General features: G+C 45.8%; 1 protein-coding gene across 2 annotated transcripts in view; it reads right to left on the reverse strand.

The window, feature by feature from the left end:
- Positions 1-2,616: 2,616 nt before the first annotated feature.
- CHST11 (carbohydrate sulfotransferase 11) overlaps positions 2,617-22,246 on the reverse strand; it is a 157,052-nt gene continuing 137,422 nt past the window's right edge. For both annotated transcript variants that reach the window (XM_048964976.1, XM_048964966.1), the window contains exon 3: positions 2,617-7,376. In XM_048964976.1, coding sequence (XP_048820933.1) covers positions 6,528-7,376 — 849 coding nt within the window. In that variant the 3' untranslated portion in view covers positions 2,617-6,527. The remainder of the gene's footprint in view (positions 7,377-22,246) is intronic.

Here is a 22,246-nt window from a genome sequence, read left to right on the forward strand (position 1 = left end):
AAGCCCAGCACGCTGCAGCCCAGCCATGCAGCATATGAGAAAGCATGGTTGTGCATCACTGCAGTAGGGAAAATAAAGTTGGTTCTTCTCTTTCTTTTATGAAGAAAGGTTGAGGGAACTGGGCTTGTTTAGCTGGGAAAAGAGAAGGGTCCAGGTAGACTTTATTGTGGCCTTCCAATACTTGATAGGAAGGTGAACAGCTGATAGGTGATAGGACAAGGGGGAATGGTTTTAAACTGAGACAGGGGAGGCTTGGGTTAGATATTAGGAGGAATTTTTTCACTCACAGGATGGTGACGCACTGGAACAGGTTGCCCAAGGAGGCTGTGGATGCCCCATCCCTGGAGGCATTCAAGGCCAAGCTGGATGTGGCTCTGGGCAGCCTGGCCTGGTGGTTGGTGACCCTGCACATAGCAGGGGGGTTGAAACTAGGTGATCACTGTGGTCCTTTTCAACCCAGGCCATTCTATGATTCTATGATTCTTTCAGCAGACTTTTTTCTAAAACCTGATCTGCATGCAGTTAGAGGAGGTGGCTCCAGCATCTGCTGTCCTTTAGGCAGAACGAAACTAGAATGTAATTTTTCAAAACTTTCAAGCTTTGGCAAAGCTGTAAATGCAACCGGAAAGGCGAGCTATTTCTGTGTGCCACCAGGAGCTTTATGTGCAATTCTGTACAGTGCAGCCGGGGAGAACAGCCCTACACAGCACTCCGGGAAGCAGATGCTCCAGTTTCCATTATGCCGCTGGCTGAGTGCGCTTTTTTATTTTTCTCTTTTCCTCCTTGTTTCCCAGATTTTAGTTTTAAAATTACAGTAGAATTAAAGGAAATGCTTTTTCATCCAGATGAAATACTGGAAATTGATTGCAGAGCTCATGCCCACGCAGCACCCAGTACAACTGCAGGGGTTGAGCAGGACGGGGCTGTCCCCTTGCATCGCTCCGGGCTCCATGGTCACCCCTGTGCCAGCTCTGCCGTCCTGGGGCAGCAGTGGGCATCCATCCCTGTGATGTGGGTATTGGAGAGACTGTGGACGGCGGCAGCTTTCTTAGCCCTGTGCACTGACAGAACAGGGTCGGGTTGCTTTGAAGCATGTGTGATCACTGCCAAATTGCTGGGGGAGGCAGAGCAGTCAGCATGGTGGCTGAGCCAGGCTGAGCATTTGCTTAGTTTGAGACCTCCTTAATGACCTCCCTTGGATCAAAACCACAGAGAAAACAAATCACAGAATCACAGAATCACCCGGGTTGGAAGGGACCTCAAGGATCATGTAGCTCCAACCCCCCTGCCTGGCAGGGCCACCAAACATACACATTCAGATCAGGTTGCCCAGGACCCCGTCCAACCTGGCCTTGAACACGTCCAAGGACGGGGCATCCACAACCTCCCTGGGCAGCCCGTTCCAGGGCCTAACCACTCTCCTAGTAAAGAAAACCACTCTCCTTGTAAAGAAACAAATGAGCGGTGTTTGGCAGCGTGAAGGTGGTCGTACTCGGAAAGGCCGTGTGCTCAGGAAGCCAGGCTCCACATCTGCTTGTTACTTAAGGTGTGTGGGAGGCTTTAGTGGTGGAAACAGTTTTGGTCTCCAGAGATGGATGGTGCACACTGTGTGCCATGGCACCTACTCAGCAGATTTCATATTTTCTGTTTAACGCTCTGCCCCCATTGTGAATAACGAAGCTCACGGTGCATCCTGTGAAGTGCAGCCTGCAGGTCTGTTTGCCACGGGCTGTGCTGCACCCGGAATATGGCATCCGGTTTTAGGGCTGTCCTAATTCAAGAGGTATGCTGAGTTGCTGGAGAGAGTGTAGTGATGGGCTATGACATTCAGAGGAATAAGGCATATAACCTACAAAGGGAAGGATAAGTATCTGGCCTGTTTAGATGGTATGGTGAACTGGGAACCTAATGATGGGGACTTCTACTACTGATAGAGAATGGATGCAAATTGAAGGCTGAGTCTCAGAGTGACTTGGAAAACATTTTTGCTGGGCAGATAGTACAACAGGGCACCCAGGGAAGCCGTGAGCCCTCTGTCCCTGAAGGCACCTTGGCTTGTCAGACCCAGCCTAGTTTTGGTGACCTTGAGCAGCAGGCCAAGCGCTCTTGCAACAACAAAGCCCCACAGTGAGCAGCTATTTCCTTAATGTAGGCTTTTCCTAAATACTTAATCATTCTGATTTCCTCACACAAGTTTGTGTTCAAGACTGCATGCTGCAGTCTCAAATCATCAGCCCTCATCTTTGTTGGCTTGGAACTTGGGGAGGAAGGGATGCCAGTAGATGACATTAGCTTTCCTGCTCCAAAGCAGTACACAGTTTTGAGTCTTCTGCTGGTCCTACCAAAATAATCCATTGTGAGAAAGCAAAGACTTATGAACAAAATCCCAGCCCTGAAAGCACGAGTCAGAAATAAATCACACAGAGAGGAATTTTCTTTCTTCAATTTAATTGAAGTTACTTAGAAAAATAATCAGGCTTGAATGGCTTTTTAAGGAAAGATTCATGAGCAGTTCACACACTTGTGTTGGCAATGTATAATTTAGCTTTTTTCTTTATTAACAGTATATTTAGGTATGAGGAGATACTTTTCTACAACAAGCCTTCTACTGCATACAAATAGGTAAAAAAAAAAAAAAAATCCAACCCCACATTGATGTTAAATTATTCGTACACATTGTATTGTGCATGCATGTAAGAAAATAACACTCTCTGTAACAAGAGTAATAGTAAGGACAGTCCCTTTTTGTACCTGAAAAGTGCAGCAGACTACAGTGAAACCCTAAGACATCTGGGGTTAATTTCTAAAAGCACTTCAGCTCGTGAATTAGTTCACTTGTCTTATGCAGCGCGTGGTTCAGGCAGTTTGCAAGTTTCTGTGACAATGGGCATGGTACATGAAGAGGCTGAAGGATGGGAGGAGTCAGGTTTATGGGACCCCATGTCCTGGAGCCACCGCTGTGTTTGGATGGGCTGAACTCAGGTTAAGGTGTCTGGGGTGAGCGGTGCCAGGGAAGGGGCTGTGGGATGGCTGCTCCTTGGCCCAGGCTCTGAGGGAGCTGGTGGCAGAGGTGGGACTGTCCCTGCTGGTTCCTCTCTTTGTTCACCACTACCTGACCACAACTGATCACAGAATCATGGAATCATTAAGGTTGGAAAAGGCCTCTAAGATCACCTAATCCAGCTGCCAGCCCACCCTCACCATGCCCACTGACCACGTCCCTCAGTGCCACATCCACACGGGTTCCTGAGTACCTCCAGGGGTGGTGACTCCACCATTTCCCTGGGCAGTACCTCCTTCCAAAACAGCATCTCCCTAACTGGTCCTTGAGACCTCCTGCACACATCTGTGGTTTGAATTTTGCCTGCTCATCTCCTGGGACCAGCTGTGGCCATAGCAAAACTGAGCTCCAGAAGGAGGTGGCACTTCAGGAGCAGATCAGACCCTCTGCTCCTCCAGCTGGGAGACCCAGTGAACATAGGGGGTGAAAGCAGCCCAGTGCCAGGCTCCTCTCTGAAGGAGGTGGCCGCCACCTCACCGTGACAAGGAGTTGTAGTCCTGAGCTTCCTCCTATGTGGGGGCAGGGGAAAGAGATTGTTTTTGGCTCAGTCAGAACAGAACACCCAGTAGTCTGAAAAAAACCTACCCCAGCTAAATTTGTTAACATCTGTGGTCCTCCTTTGACCTGCTGAGGGCTTTGTGTTCAGCAGGCAGGACGAGGTCATACCCAGTGCGCCAGCTCTTCATTTAAACAGGAATGTCCAACTCAAAGCACCCCAGAACAGATCTACCATGTTACATTGATTGTAGCGGTTTGGGATTGGGGTTTTCAGAAAGCATGAGGTCTTTAAGTACCTCTCCTGGCTGTGCAGAGGCCGTTTCAGGGCCCAGAACCCAGAGGGCTCTGCAGGGTGACCAAGGCCGGCTCCAACAGCGGCAGCCCTCAGAGCTGAACAGGCCTCTTCACCTGCAAATTTCAGAGCTGCCAGCTGGGGTTGTTTTCTCTGTGTCTCCCAATGTCAATGGTGAATGCTAAAGAGAACATTTAAAAACAGATAAAAACATGGTGCTGAGAGCAAAGCAAGTAAGATAAGAAGGGGGACAGCGCGTCCTGCTTATAACACATTTACTTTCTAAAGTAACTTTTTTCCTAAATCAAAAAATTGAAATCATATTCTGTTGAAATGGAGTAGCTGACAGCTAAGAAAATTGGACAAAATTATTCGCGGCCACAGATACAACACCAAACAAGCACACAAACTGCTTGCAGGATATACTGGGGGAAGGAGAATGTACCCTCGTACAGATGTATTATATTTTAACATATACCCACTGAACTACAGCCAAAAGAAAGACGGGGCACACTGAGATAGGCACTTGCAACAGCTCCACGTACTCGAAATGAGACAAAACTGCTTTCAAATAAAGCGCTGCTCATCAAGCAGCACTTGATGAAGTAAAGCGATCAAAAAGCACTCAGGAATTCAGAGCTGTGGGATCCAGCAGCCAGCGCTCTGCCGGCCATTCGTAGTAATGGGATTATAAACAGGAGCTGGGCTACAAAAACTGCTGCAGGGTGGGTGAGAGATTCTTTTGGAGGGCATGATAAATATGGCCTGAAGCCTGGGTAAGAGCAAGCACAATTGCAAAAGGAGTTCTGCTGCTGTTTGCTGTGTTCACTCATTCGTCACTGAGATCCACTCAGTGACTTGTTTTTGCAAAATCAGACAGACCTGTGTCACTTCTTTAACCATGTGGTGTCCTGGGGGCTGTGTAACTCAGCAGCCATCATCAGCTGCTGTGCAGGGCGCCTGCCAGGCTCTGGCTCCAGCTGAGTTTACCTAAATCTGCTTTTCTTTTTGGAAGTGTTGGGTGTGATTAAAGAAGACAGACATGCAGACAGTGCAAACCCCCACTGTAACAAACGACCTTAGAACAGATTTTAGGTTCCCATAAATGTCTTGACTAAAACCTCCGCCAGTCGCTTCTCTTTTGTTCTCTGAACAAAACCCCATGCAAACAAAGCCTTGCAAAATCAAACCTACCCCTTGTCTCTAGGAGAGCTGTAGTTTGCCTGGTGGTGTGGACAAAGGCTGCAGCCCTGAGGACCAAGCAGCATGCTGCTGGCCCATGTCACTGGAAAAAAGCCTCCCCTTCCTGCTCCAAACACCTGTTGTTGGCTCCAAAGCAGATCCCAGCCCTCCTCCTATTGCCCTCATGGCCACACATCTCACTGGCATTGCATTAAAGCAAGCGAAACAACCACCACAGAGATGTTCACCTTAGATAAGAAGGCCATGTTCTAACACTAGACCTGATTTAGACAAAATATTGACCGACGGGAAACTAGAAACACTCCTGTCGTATTCAGTGACAACTGAAAAATGAAGATTCTCCTTTTCCCCATAGGAAAAAGCCATGAAACCAGCATGTCGGAAGCTTGGAGACCTATTTTATTGCCCTGCTTAGAGATCAACACAAAGATGACTTTCTGATTTTTTAAATAACATGCCTGCATTCTTTCTAGCAACACATCATGACTGGTGGCTCCTGAGCATGTTAGCCAATTCTGGTTGCCCGTCTTAAGATCAAGGAGGAGGCACGACTTCTAGAGGCTGGAGCTCCCTAAATCCCCCATCTTGGATATGAATTAAGTGAACGCCAGTTGCTTTGGGCATTCAAATATCTCCACGATCACATTCAAAGTGACAATTTTTCAGATGGAGCCATCTGCAAATCCGCATTCATTTGGGTGGGCAGCCTTCAAATTACGAGACAATGGGACTCATCAAGTCTTGATAAAACGATTCAGTACAGATTTTTTTTAAAAAGTTCATGGTTTCTCTTCCTAAGGACTACATTCACATTTCTTGTAATTGAGGGTTTAGAGATCAGTTTAGAGATCATGTATCTATGAAAATCAGTTTTATTTTTCCCTTTCAGGGATAGAAAGACAGCTTTATAGTACGTTTAAGTGCAGTATCACTTCCTAAAGTAATTATTTCCATCGTTATTCTCAAGATATGTGGTATCAAGAACCACTCCTGTATTTACCTGCATGAAAGGCTAACAGAAAAATATTACTATCCAGAGAAAAGCTCAACAGAAGGAAGAATAAAACCAAATTCCTTTTGTCCAAATGTTATCTTACCTCTGTTGCTACAGTAATTCCTCCCAAGAGACCATGTTTTAAATAAGCATAAATAATATTAATTAGAATTTGAGGAACGCAAGATCAATGAAATTCACCAAAACACAATTAATGGTTTTTTTCAATAGCGTAGCAGTATTATTCCTTTCTACGGCTAGATCATCACAATCCTGTTACCCTGCAAAGAGAGCTGTCCTTTCTTACAGTTGATTTAAATAATTTTGACTGTGCTGCTCGCAGCATCATTCAAAAAACAAAAAAAAAAAGAAAGAAAATTATTAATTTACAAAATAACCCACTCTCCATATTTATTATGACAAATAAAAATCTTAAATAAAACAGGCTTTCTCTCCCCTCTCTCCCCCCAACCCGTCCCTCATTCCAATTTCAGGTAGCTTGGCACTGAGTAATTGAACATTAAAAAATCAAGTTTGTAGACTTCATACAGCTGCGTTTGGTGCTCCGAGCTGATGTTCTGGAAGAACTCTGTGGTCATTTCATCAGTAGTTCTCGTTGACTTTGCATAGGTGGGGAACTTCAGGTAGTTGCCGACTCCTGCGAGCTGGAGAATGTAATTCGAATCCTCTTCGAGCGTTTCGTATTTTCCTATGAGGTCATAGTGAATGTGGCAGGGGTGGCAGAGAGAGTACACAGTCTGCCAGTGCTCGTTGAAGGGCTCTTCTCTTTGGGTGTGCGGGTCGATGAGATAGGCCACAAACTCTTCAAATTTCACATCGTCGCCTTTACGCAGAGCTTCCTGGGTCGCATTCTTCCTCTGGCGCCTCACGATTTTGGTGCCGTAGCGCTTGTGGAAGGAAGTGTTGTACTTCTGGGTGAACTTGTTCCTGTAGGCTGACACCAGTCTCTCAAAAGGCTCACGAACAAAGAGGAACTTCATGTAGTTTTTCAAGCGGTGGTTGATCTCTGGGATGCTGTACTGGTTGAGGGTCTTCAGGTTTGAAGACACGTGGGCTTCGTTGGCCGGGATTTCCATTGGATCGCTGTATTTGCCTCTTCCCGTCAAAACCATCATCACTCTCTTCCAGTTTGTGCAGGCCACTTTAGGGACGTAGCAATAGATCATTTCATGATCTTCATCCACCACCAGGTGTTTGAGATCGTTGGGTGTCAGCACACGGCGCTTCCTGCTCAATACACTGTTTGCTCGGCACGTGTCTGTCACTTGGTCTCGTCTAATCTGATGGAGAATGGCTGTGTTGGACAACTGCAAGGAAAGCATATGAACCAGTAAGTCAGGCACGTTGGAAGCTTACTACCTTTTTACTTACTATGCAATTCAGAGAAAAGTACATTAGTGCTTGTAGAAACTTAAAAGAGTTCACTATGAGGATGAGTGGAAATGTTCCTAGACAAGAAGATAGAGGAGCCTTTTTTGCCTACGAATTTCTTGACAAGAGCTGCTTAAGTGCTGTTCACATTGTTCAGGGTTTTGCTTTGAAGCCAATGCAAAGGAGCACAGGCGCTTACACATCCTGGTGGCAAATATATTTACACAAAACTCACAGCCTGAGTTGCCATCACCGCTTTTCTGAGCCCTGAAAAATCAATGCCCAGTTCACAATCCCTCCTCCTGCTACAGCAAGCACTCCCTGCCTGACTTTCTGCTGCTGAGATGGGGTTGGAGTACATCAGATCTGGAAAGTTTGTCAAAATGAAAACTGTGTATGGTTTTGTTGCTGATAATCTCAGCTTGTTTGTTGGCTATGACCTTGGCAAAAGACATAAAGCCAATGGAGACTCCTGCTGGTCCCTATGGGAAACGTTCACACAGACATTTCCTGAAGAGCAGGGAGAATATTAGCCATAAATCTGCCTCTCTGCTAAAGTCAGAGTGACAGAAAGAAAGAGCACATGGCCTTCTAACACACACTGCACCATCTTCAACAGCCCTTTATTATTTTGTTAATAGCTCCCTAATTTTCTACTATTATTGCTACTGGATGCTTTGGAGAGGCTGTAATCTGTCTTCAGGGGAGCCCACAGGGCCCACTGGGCTGCTGCACAGCAGCCACCAGCTACCACACTCGGTACAGCATGATTTTCTCCTGTAATGAACCCCCTGGGAAACAGGGACTGTTAGCCCAGGCAAAGGACAACGCTGACACGGGGCTCCTACCTTTGGTTATTCAGAGCTACCTGAGGTGTCCCAGCATGGGCCCATGTTTTGCTGTGCAGATTGCCCTCGCTGCTATAAATGCCTTTTTACATATTCTAAATGAATTTTATCACAGCAGCAGGAGAAAGGTTTTGGTAATGGCATTTACATTTACTTAATAATGCTTACCTATGGATTTCAAAGAGCCTTATGCATAGTAATTAGTTTAGCCTCAAAGCCAAGTATTAACGCAAGTGCTGACCTTCCAGTCTGATAGGCAAAAGATGTGAGATGACTTCTTGAACGCTGACTCTTTCAAATATATTCATCTAATGCCTTCTAGGCAGGTCAACATGAATCACAGGATCCTACAGGGAAGCAGCTGAGGCAGTGCATCTCCTGGGGGCAGGGGTTGGCCTCTGAGCAAGTACTAAGCCTTCCCCCCCCCTGTGTAATACCCTGGGCAAGTGGCTCTGCACAAGCTTGGGGCCCCATCTCCACTTTCAATACCAGTAGTCCCAACTTAAGGAAAAAGGTCAACAAACAGGTTCATAATGCAGTTTACAGGTAAAAAACAGCACAAAACAAGATCCCCCCAAAACACCTTAGTGACAGAAAAATGGACCTAAGCCAAACGTAGGACATCTGAGCTCTGGAATGAAAGAAGACAGAACTGCTACTTTTATGGGCAAACCCTAAAAGCCCAGACTTCATCCACCCACGGGCAACGAAAACTTTTCAACACTTCAGTAGCCAACACTCTTCTCTTCTCTGTGCTGCACAGGGATGTTCTCAAGGGACAGGACACACCGAAGGCACCTCAAATTTGAACAGGAGGGTTTTTCCTTTAGGCCAGCACGTATGTGTTTAGCCTGGGACCTCTATATTTTGCACACTGCCAACCACCACTTTTCTTGGATTCCTTGAGACCTTCCACATTTCATCTCTTTAGTCCCTTGTTCAGCAGAATGTTGGCTAATGGTTGAAACATGCAGTAGCCCAGTGAGTCCTTCATTCAGCTTGGCTCAGCTTTTGTGCGTGTGTGGTAACCCCCTGAACACTTTCCAGGTGCATTTCAAGGGCAGTTTTGTGTTGGAGTCCAAGAGGGAAGACCAGTGTGAAACACACTTCACGTTTCCTAGGGAAATGACTGCTCAGGAGTTTCCAAAGTAAGATGTTAGAAAGCAGTTGTCACGGACCACACAGATTTTTGGAGAAAATCCCCCTTTCATTGGGGAAAAAAAAAAAAAAAGATCACCATTTCAATCTGCTATCCTCAAAGAGATACAGAACAAGAGGCCAGCTCTGCACTGGTTTGTTACCAGGGAATAATTTACAAAGCACTAAACAAAATCCTATGTGAAAGTAGAGACTTACAAATTCTCTACAGACTGATAAAATGCCCAAATCTCTCTCCTCCTGTAGATTATCTGTCATCATCATATATAGCACAGTACTACTGTTTGCCTCTGGTTTCAGTGTAAAAATAAGAGAAGCCTGTAGATACTGCTACATTACAATATGTTAATGCACTGTCCTTGTTAGTCTTGGGATAAACACAGAATTAAGTGGATGAGATCCCACGACCTGTGTTAGATAGGTCAGACTTGATAATCTAATGGCTGCTTTTGCCCCTAATCTATGGATGAGTCCTTGTGGAGCTGTGCTTTGCTCCTGATTTCATTCCAGCATCAATAGGCTAAGCACTTCCTCTCCACCCATTAACATTAATGAGATTTTCAGGCATTCAGAATAAGGAGAAGAATGCAGCCTTACCATTTGCAATTGCAAATGAGCTTGTGCTGCATTAAATTCACTTGAAAGACAGTGCTTGTGCATTTGGAAGTGGTACTTGCCTCCCACTGTTAACACAGAAGAAATATGATGAAATGGCACCAAAGTGGTCAGCTACATTAAACACACACAAGCACCCTGAGGCCAGTTCTGCACCTGCTCCAGCCTGACTGGCAGCACGCAACACTCAAATAGCAACGTAATGATGAAGAGGCATTGCCTTCTTCTCATAAACTGCATTACCACTTGCTATGGCTGACGGATGAGGAACCATGTAGGAAATATGGCTTTGAAAGCTCCACTTTATTCTTTTTCCCAGATTTCAGTGTGTTGTGTGGTGTAACGATCCCAGCCCTCCCAATGAAGGTGACAATCCCGCAGTCTTATTCTCACTGAACATGCTCTCAGCTATTGAAAGGAAAACATCCCTTAGAGATTTAAGAAGGTAGAGACAAGAAAACCCAAGGGACAGGTATGTTGACCTCCACGGATGGCAAAGGACAAGTCAAACCCCTTAGGGTCATGGACGCTCATCCCTCAGAGTTGTAAACTTGGCTGAGTCCTGACAGCCGGATGCTATCTGTCGTCCCTGCTGATCCCGCAGTCCAACAAGCCACAGCAATGGCTTAAATCCACCCTGCTTTGGGAGAGGGCTCTCTGTTCAGTGAGGGCCAGGTTGTCTCACAGCAGTGTGGGGGGGAGTGGGAGAGGCAGTGCCCCCTGGCACCAACAGCTCTGTGTGGCCTTCAGCTGGGCTTTGAGGGGCTTGGGAAGGTGTCTGACAGAAGAAGCCGCTCTGCCCTGAAAGGACTGACAGCAACTGAGTTAGACAGGGAAGCAACACAAGCAGTGGGAGACTCCTAAGCTCAGCAACACTTAAAAGACAAAAAAAAGCAGTCTGCTGACACTGACACCAGAAGCTTCTCACCTCCATCAGTCTCAAACTGACGCAATGGAAGAACACTCAGTCCAGCATGCCCTGCAAGTGTGGGTGCCTCGTGCACACAGAGCTCTGACTGTGACCGTCCCCAGTTCCAGCAGGAGGTCAGGCCGTGGCATTGGCCGCCATTTAGGGCTGTCCTTCCATAGTGCACTCGAGAACAGGCTGCCAGAGAACACACATACGTGTGCCAGCCACCGGACAGCCTTCAGCCCTGGCACACAGAGGTTATTCCAGGTAAATCACAGTAATGAGAGGGGAGGCATTTCTTTCTGACTGCTTAGGCACAGCAGGCTAAAATAATCTTTAATGGCCTTTCCAAGCCAGACGGTCAAACAGCATGTTCAGATTTAAACACAGGACATTTTTAATTATAATTTCTTTAAACTGAGCAGAGTAGTGTACTGCAGCTCAGGAGCACAGATCAACTGAATTCATTGCATTGCCTGCACTGAAAGCACTTTTTGAATGGAAAAACAGAAACACCAATCTGTCACTCAAAAAATCCTGCCCAAAAACCCAGCACACATTTTATTAAGCTAACCTCTCTGTATAAAATGAGCATGCAAAGAAGTATCCCTTCACAGTGCTAAAAAGCAGGGGTTTATTTGTTCCCATTGCACTGCCCGCAGCTGCAGCTTGCTGCCTGCTGTAAGTAGGCTCACAAATCATTGATGTTGGAAGCACTAACATGACATTGGGCATGTCAGACTGAAGGGCCAAAGTATCTGAATCAGTTTAAAGAAGTGGATCAAAGAGGATAAATACTGAGACAGGGGTTTGCAGACCCATGCCCTGCTATATTGCTATTTTTCTCTCTTCGGTTTTGTATTAACAAAGCTTTTGCAGCTGCCTCCTCAGTTACATGCATGCTTAAGGTTTGACTTCTGTCCTGTGCTAGAACTACGCAAGTTGCTGAGCATTCCAGTTATCTGTGCTTTCAAGCAGCTACCAAATTTAAGAGCATCTCCACTGCACTGGGAGTTGTGCCTATCCAGCAGCACTGGATGCTTAAGCTTAGCATGAACCAGAGCTCATCTCCACCAACATCTTCTTAAGAAGGTGAGCAGAGCAGACCCATAATCCACTGAAAGCAAGATCTTAAAGTGAGAAGTGTCAAGCAGACCAACTATAGGTGGCACTAACAGTCCTGCTTATGTGACATCTACAGCCACTACAAATTCACTTGTCTGAAGGCTCTCAAACACTAACAGCTCTCCTTCCTCCTGCCCATCAACCACACCACCTGAATTTCAGCAGGTGCTTAGGATTTACTATGTAAAATATTTCTTGGTATTTATATTTTCCCAAATGTTTGCAGGTATTTTTATTTTTAGTATGATGCTACATATAAGCACATTTCCTCTCTTATTCTCACGTAAAAGACATGAATATCACTGCTGCAATCTTGATGCATTGCCTTGAAGTTACAAACATATTTTAGACATCATTTTAGAGGTTGTCTTTTAAAGTTGAGTTCACAACCGCCATACTTGGTATGCATGCATTCTTTCACCAAGTTCCATACATCTAGTTCAGTTATATGGTCTGATTTTTTGGTGGTCCTGTGCAGAGCCAGGAGTTGGACCTGATGATCCTTATGGGTCCCTTCCAACTTGGCATATACTGTCACTCTATGATTCTAGATTGTTTTCTCAAGGACACTCATCACTAGATAATAAATGGGAAGGCTTCACACCTCACAGTCCGAACATGAACATAATTATTAATTACTCTTTATACAGATGACAGAAAAGAACAGGCACGTGAATCAATAAAACAAACCTAACAGAATAAGGAAATTTTAGATAAAGAGACTTAATTAAACTGACCTGGGCTGAAAAAAAGAGGCAATAGGTTTGCAATGTTTCACACATTGATTTATTTGGCATTTCATAGTGTATTATTCTTGATTTAACTTTTTCATAAAAATCTCAGAACTCAAACGACCCTATCAAAACCTCGACCAATATTTGTTCGGAGTCCAATAAAGCAGACTAGAGAGTAGACAATGCCTATGGGAGATGGGAATGTTTAACATCACCCCTGAGAACTTGCAGATGGACTGCAATGCTATGAAAATGTCTGTACAGAGTGGCTGAATAGTAAAAGATAAGAAAACTAATATTAACTTACTTAGGAGCATTTGTGCTAAGAAAATGTTAGAGACAAATCGTATCCTCTGAAGAAAAACTCATAAAATATTACAAAGCCGCTTTCTTTTCTCCATTTAATTCATTGAAGTTACTGCCCTGCAGAGAAGATAAGGCCAAATAGGCATTTACTTCAAGTAATTCTCTGTATTGCAACTCAAGATAACCATGCTATTTTAAATTCCCACTGTACAGAATACGCTGGAGCTATGAAAAAGGAAAAAAAAAGGATCAACTGTTTTGAGGGAAAACCATCTTACATAGCAGCTGCTGGCACTGTATTGTTGCACATCCTTAATACCAAATATAGGTTTGGATTTGGGAAGAAAAGAGTGAGCTTCCTTTAAATGACAATGCCTCCTGTAGCCCTGACCATCTCTGGGAGCCTTTCCATTCCCATTTTATTAGAAATTGTGTGGTGTCAGGGCTCATTCAGCGAGTAGGGCTTGGTGCTGACAAGATGAATGTACACACTTATAAAAGGTCCATTTTGAACAGGAAGATGGAAAAGTTGAAGTGCTGGGGAAGAACAAGTAGAAACATCGATGGTCTGTCCACCTGGGGTGACTGAACTGTGTGTCCATGGGTACCTTGCAAACATGGGACAGGCAAAATCAAAATGACTGAGTTGAAGAGAGGAAAGGAATCATTTGGAAGTACAGGGAAGCAAAAAATCTTAGAGCCAGTGTGTTCCTTGGGACATAATGCATAGAAGACAAGCTTGGAACCTCTCACTGTATGTACAAAGAGCACATTGCTGTCATCGTCTCAGTGTTTCAAGGCAGCTGTGGAAAGGGAGGGGGCAAGGGGAATTCAGCAGAGAGCCAATCCGTTTTTCTCTCATGGCCAAACAAGTGGATGAGACCCAGGGCTGGCCCCGACCTGCCGTGACAGATGGGTGATGGTGAGAGATGCACTGCCATCCTGCAGCACAGTTCTGCCTGGGGCCCGGCCTTGCCACTGTCTCGACAGGGGAGGACAGCACGTGATGGATCTGCCTGCTCCCGGCTCATTCTTAAGTGCTGCCATAAATCACTGCTCGTATTAAAAAGCTGAAAGGTCTGCATGTCTTATGAATTTCATTTTGAAATGAAAACTTTCCAGCCTTTCCCCTCCACTGCACACACACATGGCTGGAGCCCAGCTCCGCCTGTATGTGCAGCCTGGGAGCTCAGCCACGGTCCTGCTAACCTTTCCCAGTCCCCAGGCACAGATGTTCTGTGACAGGGAGAGGGGACCTTGCAGTGGGGTGCAGCAGCATGCCACATCTGAGGGCACGAGGCTGCGCTGATGTCCTCCCATCTGAGTGGGAGTCCACGGCCTCTGGCCTCCCCTTGGAGACCCTTCAGTGTGAGCCACAGAGCAGGACAACCCAAGCCCAGGAAGAGCTCATGCACTGTGAACCTCAAGTCCACCATCTGCTGTACTATGCTACTGCATCTCTACTTGGGAGCTACAGATGTGGTTTTTCATCTGAGACCAAGTAAATAAAAGGCATGCCTGGTATATCTGCAAGTGGTGCACCAGGAGGAGCACTGGGCTGGGGTACGGAGTCAGCCAGGGTGGAGCTGGGAGTAGTCTTTGAAAAACAGAGCAAGAAACTGCATCTCAACACAGCTGGCATCCAGGAGACAATGGAAACAGTGACATCTATTTCTGTGTTGCAAAACATTATAGTAGGAGGGGTGAGATAAACTAGGTGGAGCAGGGAAACAGGATGAAGTGGGTAAGTAAATTCATAAATACATAAAAAAATCCAGAAGGAGAAAGGGAATAATCTGTTCTCTGCCTTGACTATGTAGTAATAGAGCTAAACAATAGAAACTTATTCTAGATGTGGGAAAAATCCTAACAGAAAGGATAAGGTACGTCTGTGCTGAAACACAGTGAGGTACGTCCAGCATGAGAAACCTCCATGAACCTGCTGGGAAGGTAACAGGAGAGACCATGACTCTGCCATGCGCACAGGTATCTCTCTGCGACTCCTCCAAATCCTCCCCTTGTATCTCTGGTCTGCAGCTTAGGTGTCACACAGTCAAGTAGAAACACTTATTTTCTTCCCAGCAGGATACCCGCTATTTTAACTGAATACAATTTACTCAGTCTCATGCTAAATCAGAGTAATACATTTCCAATTTTTAACTCAGCGTGCAATGCGCCAATATTGCTCCCAAGCTTTACAAACCCAAATAAGAAAAAAACGGAAGATAGTTGCTGCGTAGTTGGTTTCTTTACGTACAACTCAAAGACTTTAGCAACCCATAGGAGGAGAGTGGCACCACACAACGGCATGTTTAGCTGTGCTAAGCCCACATCCCCCACCACTGTGCATGGCAGAAACAAGAAGAGAATTCGTCTTGCATCTTCGTTTCTTTTTCCTCATATAAAAACTCAAATTAATTGATCTGGAAACAGATTAGAAAAACACCTAAATCCTCTGGATAGCGGATTTTTTAATCTTTAACTACACCACTACAAATTAACATTGAATTTCTTTTGCTTTCTTTTGTGAAGCTCTATTCTGCTCAGATGAAACCTTGCTGCTCCATGAGTACCTTTTTTTTGGCCCATTTATCCATGCTGCTCACTACTGCTCACAGAAGGTGACTAACCAGGGCTGCTCTTTCTCCACAGCCTTAATTACAGGAGCTCCAAAGTTCTCACCTTTCTGCCACCATTCTGCCTGCTTGAGAAGACAAAAGATCTCTTCTATTAAAATGCCAGCATCCATCTATAATCTTAATTACAATAGGCTTCCCAGGAAACCGTTCTGCCACAGAATGAAAAATGATTCTGGGTTAATAACACAAAAAGCCTGTTTCATCGAGAGCTTCCTAGCTGTGATTCTTCTATCCTGAGACAAATGCCAGCAATTCCAGTCCTGAGGGATGCTCAACCCCAGAAAGCCACCAGCATTCACTCCAAATCCAGTGCTATCAGGATTAGGCCCACAGAGGGTCCAAAGCAAAAGACTGAAGACGCACTGCAACAAAGGAGGGGAATTTGTTTGCTTCTGCAAGGATTTCTGACTTTTTCTGCCCTAAATCCTTACAAACCTGACAATGTCTGACTTGCCACATTAAGTCCTCTTACATCGGAGTACATGGGCAATACTAAAAGTAACTTTTGCCAGTGGTTAGCACAACAGGAAGGTACAATTATTAGCAAGAAGCCTTGTTATTCTTCCTCATCTCCACAGCTGTGTTTACTGTGATTTCTAAGGATGTCTGTCTCATCTAATAACAGATCCATTTAGGCGCTGCTGTGTTAGCTTACAATGGAAGAACAAATTCTTAGTATGCTGTTTAAATGCCTGGTATTTTTTTAAACCATTCCCTCAACTGAAAGAAATGGCACGTAATCTCTTCTTCCCCTTTCTGTTTTTTTTTGACTGTTCCATCTTGTCTCAACCTCCCAAGTCAGTAGAGCAGAAAAGGCCACTCCAAGCTGTTGTTTCCAGGGCCCTTCTCAGCTTGGCCAAGCACGATCTCCTTGCTCCTGCCATGGCTCTTGAGCATGCCAGGTCCCTATCAGTCTCTTCCACGTCTCCTGACAGCTCCTTCTTCACTGCCCTTGTATCCTCATTGCACACCCCTTCGCACATCAAATCCCCACAGCAGGTCCTTGCTGCCCCTGAGGTAACTACAGCGCTCACCGAAGGGATGAAAAGAGCAGGGGGATCCCCCTGTCCCGTCCCTTCCTTCCCACCAGCAGCACGGCCAGGCAAGTGGGAGAGCTGCCAGGCTGCAGCCCTGAAGCCCAGTCGAGTGAGTTGAAGCATTCAGCTGTGCACACGGTGAGAGGCAAGAGCGTGTGCCTGATGGAAACGTGCCCTTTCCTTTGCAGCAGAGAACAGGGCAGCTTCTGTCCGAGGCACAGGGCTGGTGCTGTTCCTGCTCCTGCATGGGAGAGGGCTCCTCGGTGCCACAGGCTGCCAGCACAGGCAGCCTCCCTTCGGCACAGGTAGCAGACAGCATCTTGGAGTTACACTGAAATGCACTTACAAGGAACCAACAGATACTGCAACTTGATTCTGTCCTGGCTCACTGAATGGAGCTTGTCCTTCTCCACAGCTGCCAGGTGACAAGCGCTCAGGGGTGGGGAAAAAGCAACAAATTCACACAGTGCTGGAACAGCTGATACTCCTGAGAGGAGAAGCCAATCTCAATTACAGTTTTCGACTAAGGGTGCTGTCATTTCAAGCTCTGTGCAGTTGCTTCCATCCACCAGCTCCATACAAAGGAAGGGCAATGGTTCCTTGCCTGGCTCACATGACAGCCTTGAGCACTGCCGAGCCCTTTATCCCATGAGGGATCCTGTGGCACAAACGTCTCCCATAGACAAGCCAGTAATTAACAACAGATTTTTGCCCTTTGAACGTATCATGTTTTGGACAGGATGCATCAGCACAGCTGACTGAGAGATTAACAGTGGCCTTGAAATGTTCTGAACCCTTTTAGCTTTGCATTTCAAATATGAAAGTGATTTTGTGAGAGTCCGCTTAGCCTGTTATTTCTAAATCCCTTCTGGAGGTTAATGGTAGCTGGAGCAGGTCACCATGTGAAGGTCCCATTTGCAAGGACCACATTTAAATGCTTTTGATCTGGCTTTGATCTGCAAGTCTACATCCATTCCCATACTCCATCCTCAAGTGTATTTTCCAGCTAGCACAAGTAGGGAAATCTTACAGAGCCTCTGTTTTTAGAGATCTTCTCTTCCTGCTTCATGACCTAACTTTATCTCTGGCTTTGTTTTGTTTGAAAACAAGCTTCGTGCACAAGGCAAAGCATTACATGGGATTCACTGCTCTCAACTCACCATTGCTTTTCTTTTTGCAAGTGCCAGTGGTTACCCCCACATTCAGTCTCTTCCCCCAGACTGCTCTTCGGAAACAGTCAAGGCCCCCCAAATTTAATGTCACTGTGTACTCTCAGCCCCTTGCTAATGCTATACAGATAATCCTAGTTATTTTAAGGTTAGCCTTGACTGTTCACTCTGCCTGAATTTCTTTTTCACTCACGTTTCACACTGCTGTTTCTCACTCTAGTCAGCTGCTCTCTACTTAACCTGCACAGCATCTCTATTGCGAGCTGCACTCAGTACCACCAGAGCTGAAGCTGAACTTTCAAACCCATGGAGGGCTGGTAGCAGAGGCGGGAGATGCAAACATTTTCAAAGGAAGGCATAAATGTTAAACAGAATGAGTTAGAGGCTGCTCTGTAAGACACTTAGTAGTTTGGAGATTAAGATAAAGCAGCTACCATACATAGCTTGTTTAAACCTGATGCAGACCATCTGCTCCTATTTCACTTTTAATGATTCATGCTCCCTTGTCTGCAGCTCTAGCAAGAGAAGGACCACCTGAGCAGAGAGAAACTGACAGGTTCCCTTACACCATTTCCAGAAGGAGAAAACATTCGCCAAGTTTAGCTGAGAAAAATGGAACTGCCGAGCAGGCAGCAAGGCTATACAGAGCCTGTGCATCAGCCTAGCGACACTTTCAGTTCCCTCTTTATTTACCCCGGCATTGAACGCAGGATCAGGCCCTTCTTGTCCTCCCTCCCCTACTTACTTTATCTGGACCAAGCGTGATCACTAAATCTTAGGAACTCGACAGCAGCCTGTTGGAATTACCATGAGATGTCTCTGTTCCCTGCAGTGAGCTGGTGGAGCAGTCCTGAAGGCAACAGATGCGCACATTCAATGGGAATAAATGCTAGTTCCTAAACAAACCTCAGACAAACTGCAGAGGAATGTGCAGGTGCTGGCAGGATGAATAACTCCTCCTGAAGTTGCATCTGGAACTGCTAATGCAGACTGAGGTCTGGGATAAAAATAATACTTATCTGGTCTTCTGCTGTCTGCAAACTTCAAAGCACACTGCATTATCCTTGCTTTCCAGATGTGAGAACCAAACCACTGAGAACTGGTCTGGAGTTACTGTATTTTTCTACCCTTTTCACAGAATCAGCCTTGTCCTCCCAGGAACCCTCCAGACAACCCTTCCCTGCCCAGGTACAGCAGGAGCCCATGGGAAGCAGCCAGGTTTGAGGCATGGAAACCCACTGCTATCAGCATGTCCCATTTTCTGTTATTCTGCAGGTATTTTGAGGTATTTTGAGATGAGGATGGGGAAGGAGAATGGAGAACTGGTTCTTTTTCAGCTCTGGTTCCCAGTACTTCTCTGGAAGAATTTCAGGACAAGTTCTCTCTTTAAATATTTGTCCTCCCTCAAGTTTCTAGTCCTCTCAGTTACATAAAGGTCAAAGGATTAAAGGGTAGTCTCAACATTCAGGATGAGAAATTGTGGCACTAACAAATTCTGGTATCAGCAGATCACAAGTATTCAAAATGTTTGGTTTAGATTTGCACGTTCCCCCTCGTAAAGCCTTCCCTAACCAATACTGATGAGATTCACCATTGGGTGTAACTTCTGTATCAAGTTGGTGTTTATGAGAAATTAGCAGCATGTAATTAGCACTGCCTCTTGTGAAAACATACAGCAGCAACACACACAGCAAAACAACTATTGGATACAACACAGAAATCTAATGCAATGTCATCAGAACTCAGCACGATCAGAGCTCTCCAAGATGTTGTACCAACTCACAGAAGTCCAAACAAAGAAAGGATGCACATTGATTTGGCTTTTAATTTGACAGTATGAGTTTGCTGTACACTTAAAAATAACTGGTACGTTACTGAAAAAAATATAGTTCGTGGATAAATAAGGGGCATGGCTGGAAATAGGAGGCACTTTTTTTTCTGGCAAAGTACTATGTTCACTGCAAGCAAGAGAGAGACTTGGGAAGCAGTTTATCTCAAGTATCTGTGCAGTATTAAGCCAAAACAGCACAGTTTGGAGAAGCAGCACTTCTAGTTAGAAGTGCTAGAAGAAGCTAGTTAGTGGGTATAGCTTAAATGAAGTACTGTAACTCAGGCTACACGCTTTAACCTACCATAATGTACTTGCTGCATTAAAAACAACCAGAAACACGGTAGAGAAGGTGAAAGGAGGCCTGAAGTGGTTTAAGCAATCCGAGGGGAAATAAAAATATCCACTAGCAATATCACAGGCTGCCTGGGAGCAGCTCCTTGGGTTCAACTGGCATCTCGTACCTCAACATCGGCACAGAGAAGAATGACTGCCCTACAATGCTTGCCTGTGGAAGACAGTAACAAAAATTGGTAGACAGATTTTTAAAACATTAAACCCCCCTCCAAGGGAGCAGGAGAATGAGAGTCTGGCTCCGGTATCACAAAGTGAAGGAGAAATAACACGCAGAAGAAAAAGGCCAGCTGCAGCAAAAATACTGTTCCTACTTCTCTAGGCTGCAGGGTTGCTTCAGAGAAGTGCTTGCTTTTGATGGCAGAGTATGACATCTCTGTGGGACAAGGAAGGAAAGAAAAACAGAAAAGCCTGTGATAGAAAAAAGCTACTAAACACAAGAGACTGTCAGGGGAATTAATATTTATGAAATGCAAAAAAAGATTGTGGTAAAGAATGAGATAACACAAACCTAATAAAAGCAGAGCTCTTCTGGATTAAAGAGAAGATATGGAGACTGCAATCTGGTTCTGTACTATCAAGAAACAAATTCCCCTCTGTGTTCAGGCAATGTCAAAAGAAAAAAAAACATACAAAAGCCCGATCCAAAAGTCAATGAAGTGAACAGAAAATTTCCCCCTGGATTCCAGAAAATTCTGTTTTGATCCTTTGGTAATTTCTGATCCTGTTAAGAATTGGAATCAGCCTCTACAGACATCCCACTGCTCATCCAGGGGCACAGAAAAATGCTACAGATCCAAAGGTTTACTGCCAGAAGTCAACAGCTTCTCTGCTCAGAAGCATCCCAAGTCCTGCCATGGGTCACTGGGGGCACGTTACCTGCAGCGCTACGGAGACAATTATTTTTGAAACTGCATACAGGAGATACTCCACTAATGGACTCATGGAGCCTTTGAGAATCTTTCCCATCACAAGCGTGAGAGAAAAGATGCTTTCACTCTGAAATCCTCCTCCTGCCATGCAGTCAGACTGTACCGTACTCAGTGTATCACAGAATCACAGAATCACAGAATCACCCGGGTTGGAAGGGACCTCAAGGATCATGTAGTTCCAACCCCCCTGCCTGGCAGGGCCACCAAACATACACATTCAGATCAGGTTGCCCAGGACCCCGTCCAACCTGGCCTTGAACACGTCCAAGGACGGGGCATCCACAACCTCCCTGGGCAGCCCGTTCCAGGGCCTAACCACTCTCCTAGTAAAGAACTTCCCCCTAACATCCAACCTAAATCTTCCCTCCTTCAACTTAAAACCATTTCCCCTAGTCCTGCTGTTGTCAGCCCTTTTGAAGAGTTTACTCCCCTCCTGGGTGTAGGTTCCCTTCAGGTATTGATAGGCTGCAATGAGGTCACCCCGCAGCCTTCTCTTCTCCAGGCTGAACAAGCCCAACTCCCTCAGCCTGTCCTCATAGGGGAGGTGCTCCAGCCCCCTGATCATCTTAGTCGCCCTCCTCTGGACCCTTTCCAAAATCTCAATGTCTTTCTTGTACTGAGGGCTCCACACCTGGACACAGTACTCCAGGTGGGGCCTCACAAGAGCCGAGTAGAGAGGGACAATCACCTCCCTGTCCCTGCTGGCCACCCCTCTCCTGATGGAGCCCAGGATCCCATTTGCCTTTCGAGCTGCCAGAGCGCACTGCTGGCTCATATTCAGTCTCTCGTCCATCAGGACCCCCAGGTCCTTCTCTGCTGAGCTGCTCTCAAGGACCACTCCTCCCAGCCTGTACAGGTGCCTGGGGTTCTTCCGGCCCAAATGCAAAACCCTACACTTTGCCGTGTTGAACCTCATCAGGTTCACCCGAGCCCAGCCCTCCAGCCTGTCGAGGTCCCTCTGCATGGCATCCCTTCCTTCCACCATATCAACCGCACCACTCAGCTTGGTGTCGTCAGCAAACTTGCTGAGGGTGCACTCAATTCCCTCATCGATGTCATTAATAAAGATGTTAAAGAGCACCGGTCCCAAGACAGACCCTTGGGGGACACCACTTGTTACCGGCCTCCACCTGGACATAGAGCCATTGACC

Source organism: Lagopus muta, chromosome 1 (assembly GCF_023343835.1).
Source record: "Lagopus muta isolate bLagMut1 chromosome 1, bLagMut1 primary, whole genome shotgun sequence".
NCBI classification, from domain to species: Eukaryota; Metazoa; Chordata; class Aves; order Galliformes; family Phasianidae; genus Lagopus; species Lagopus muta.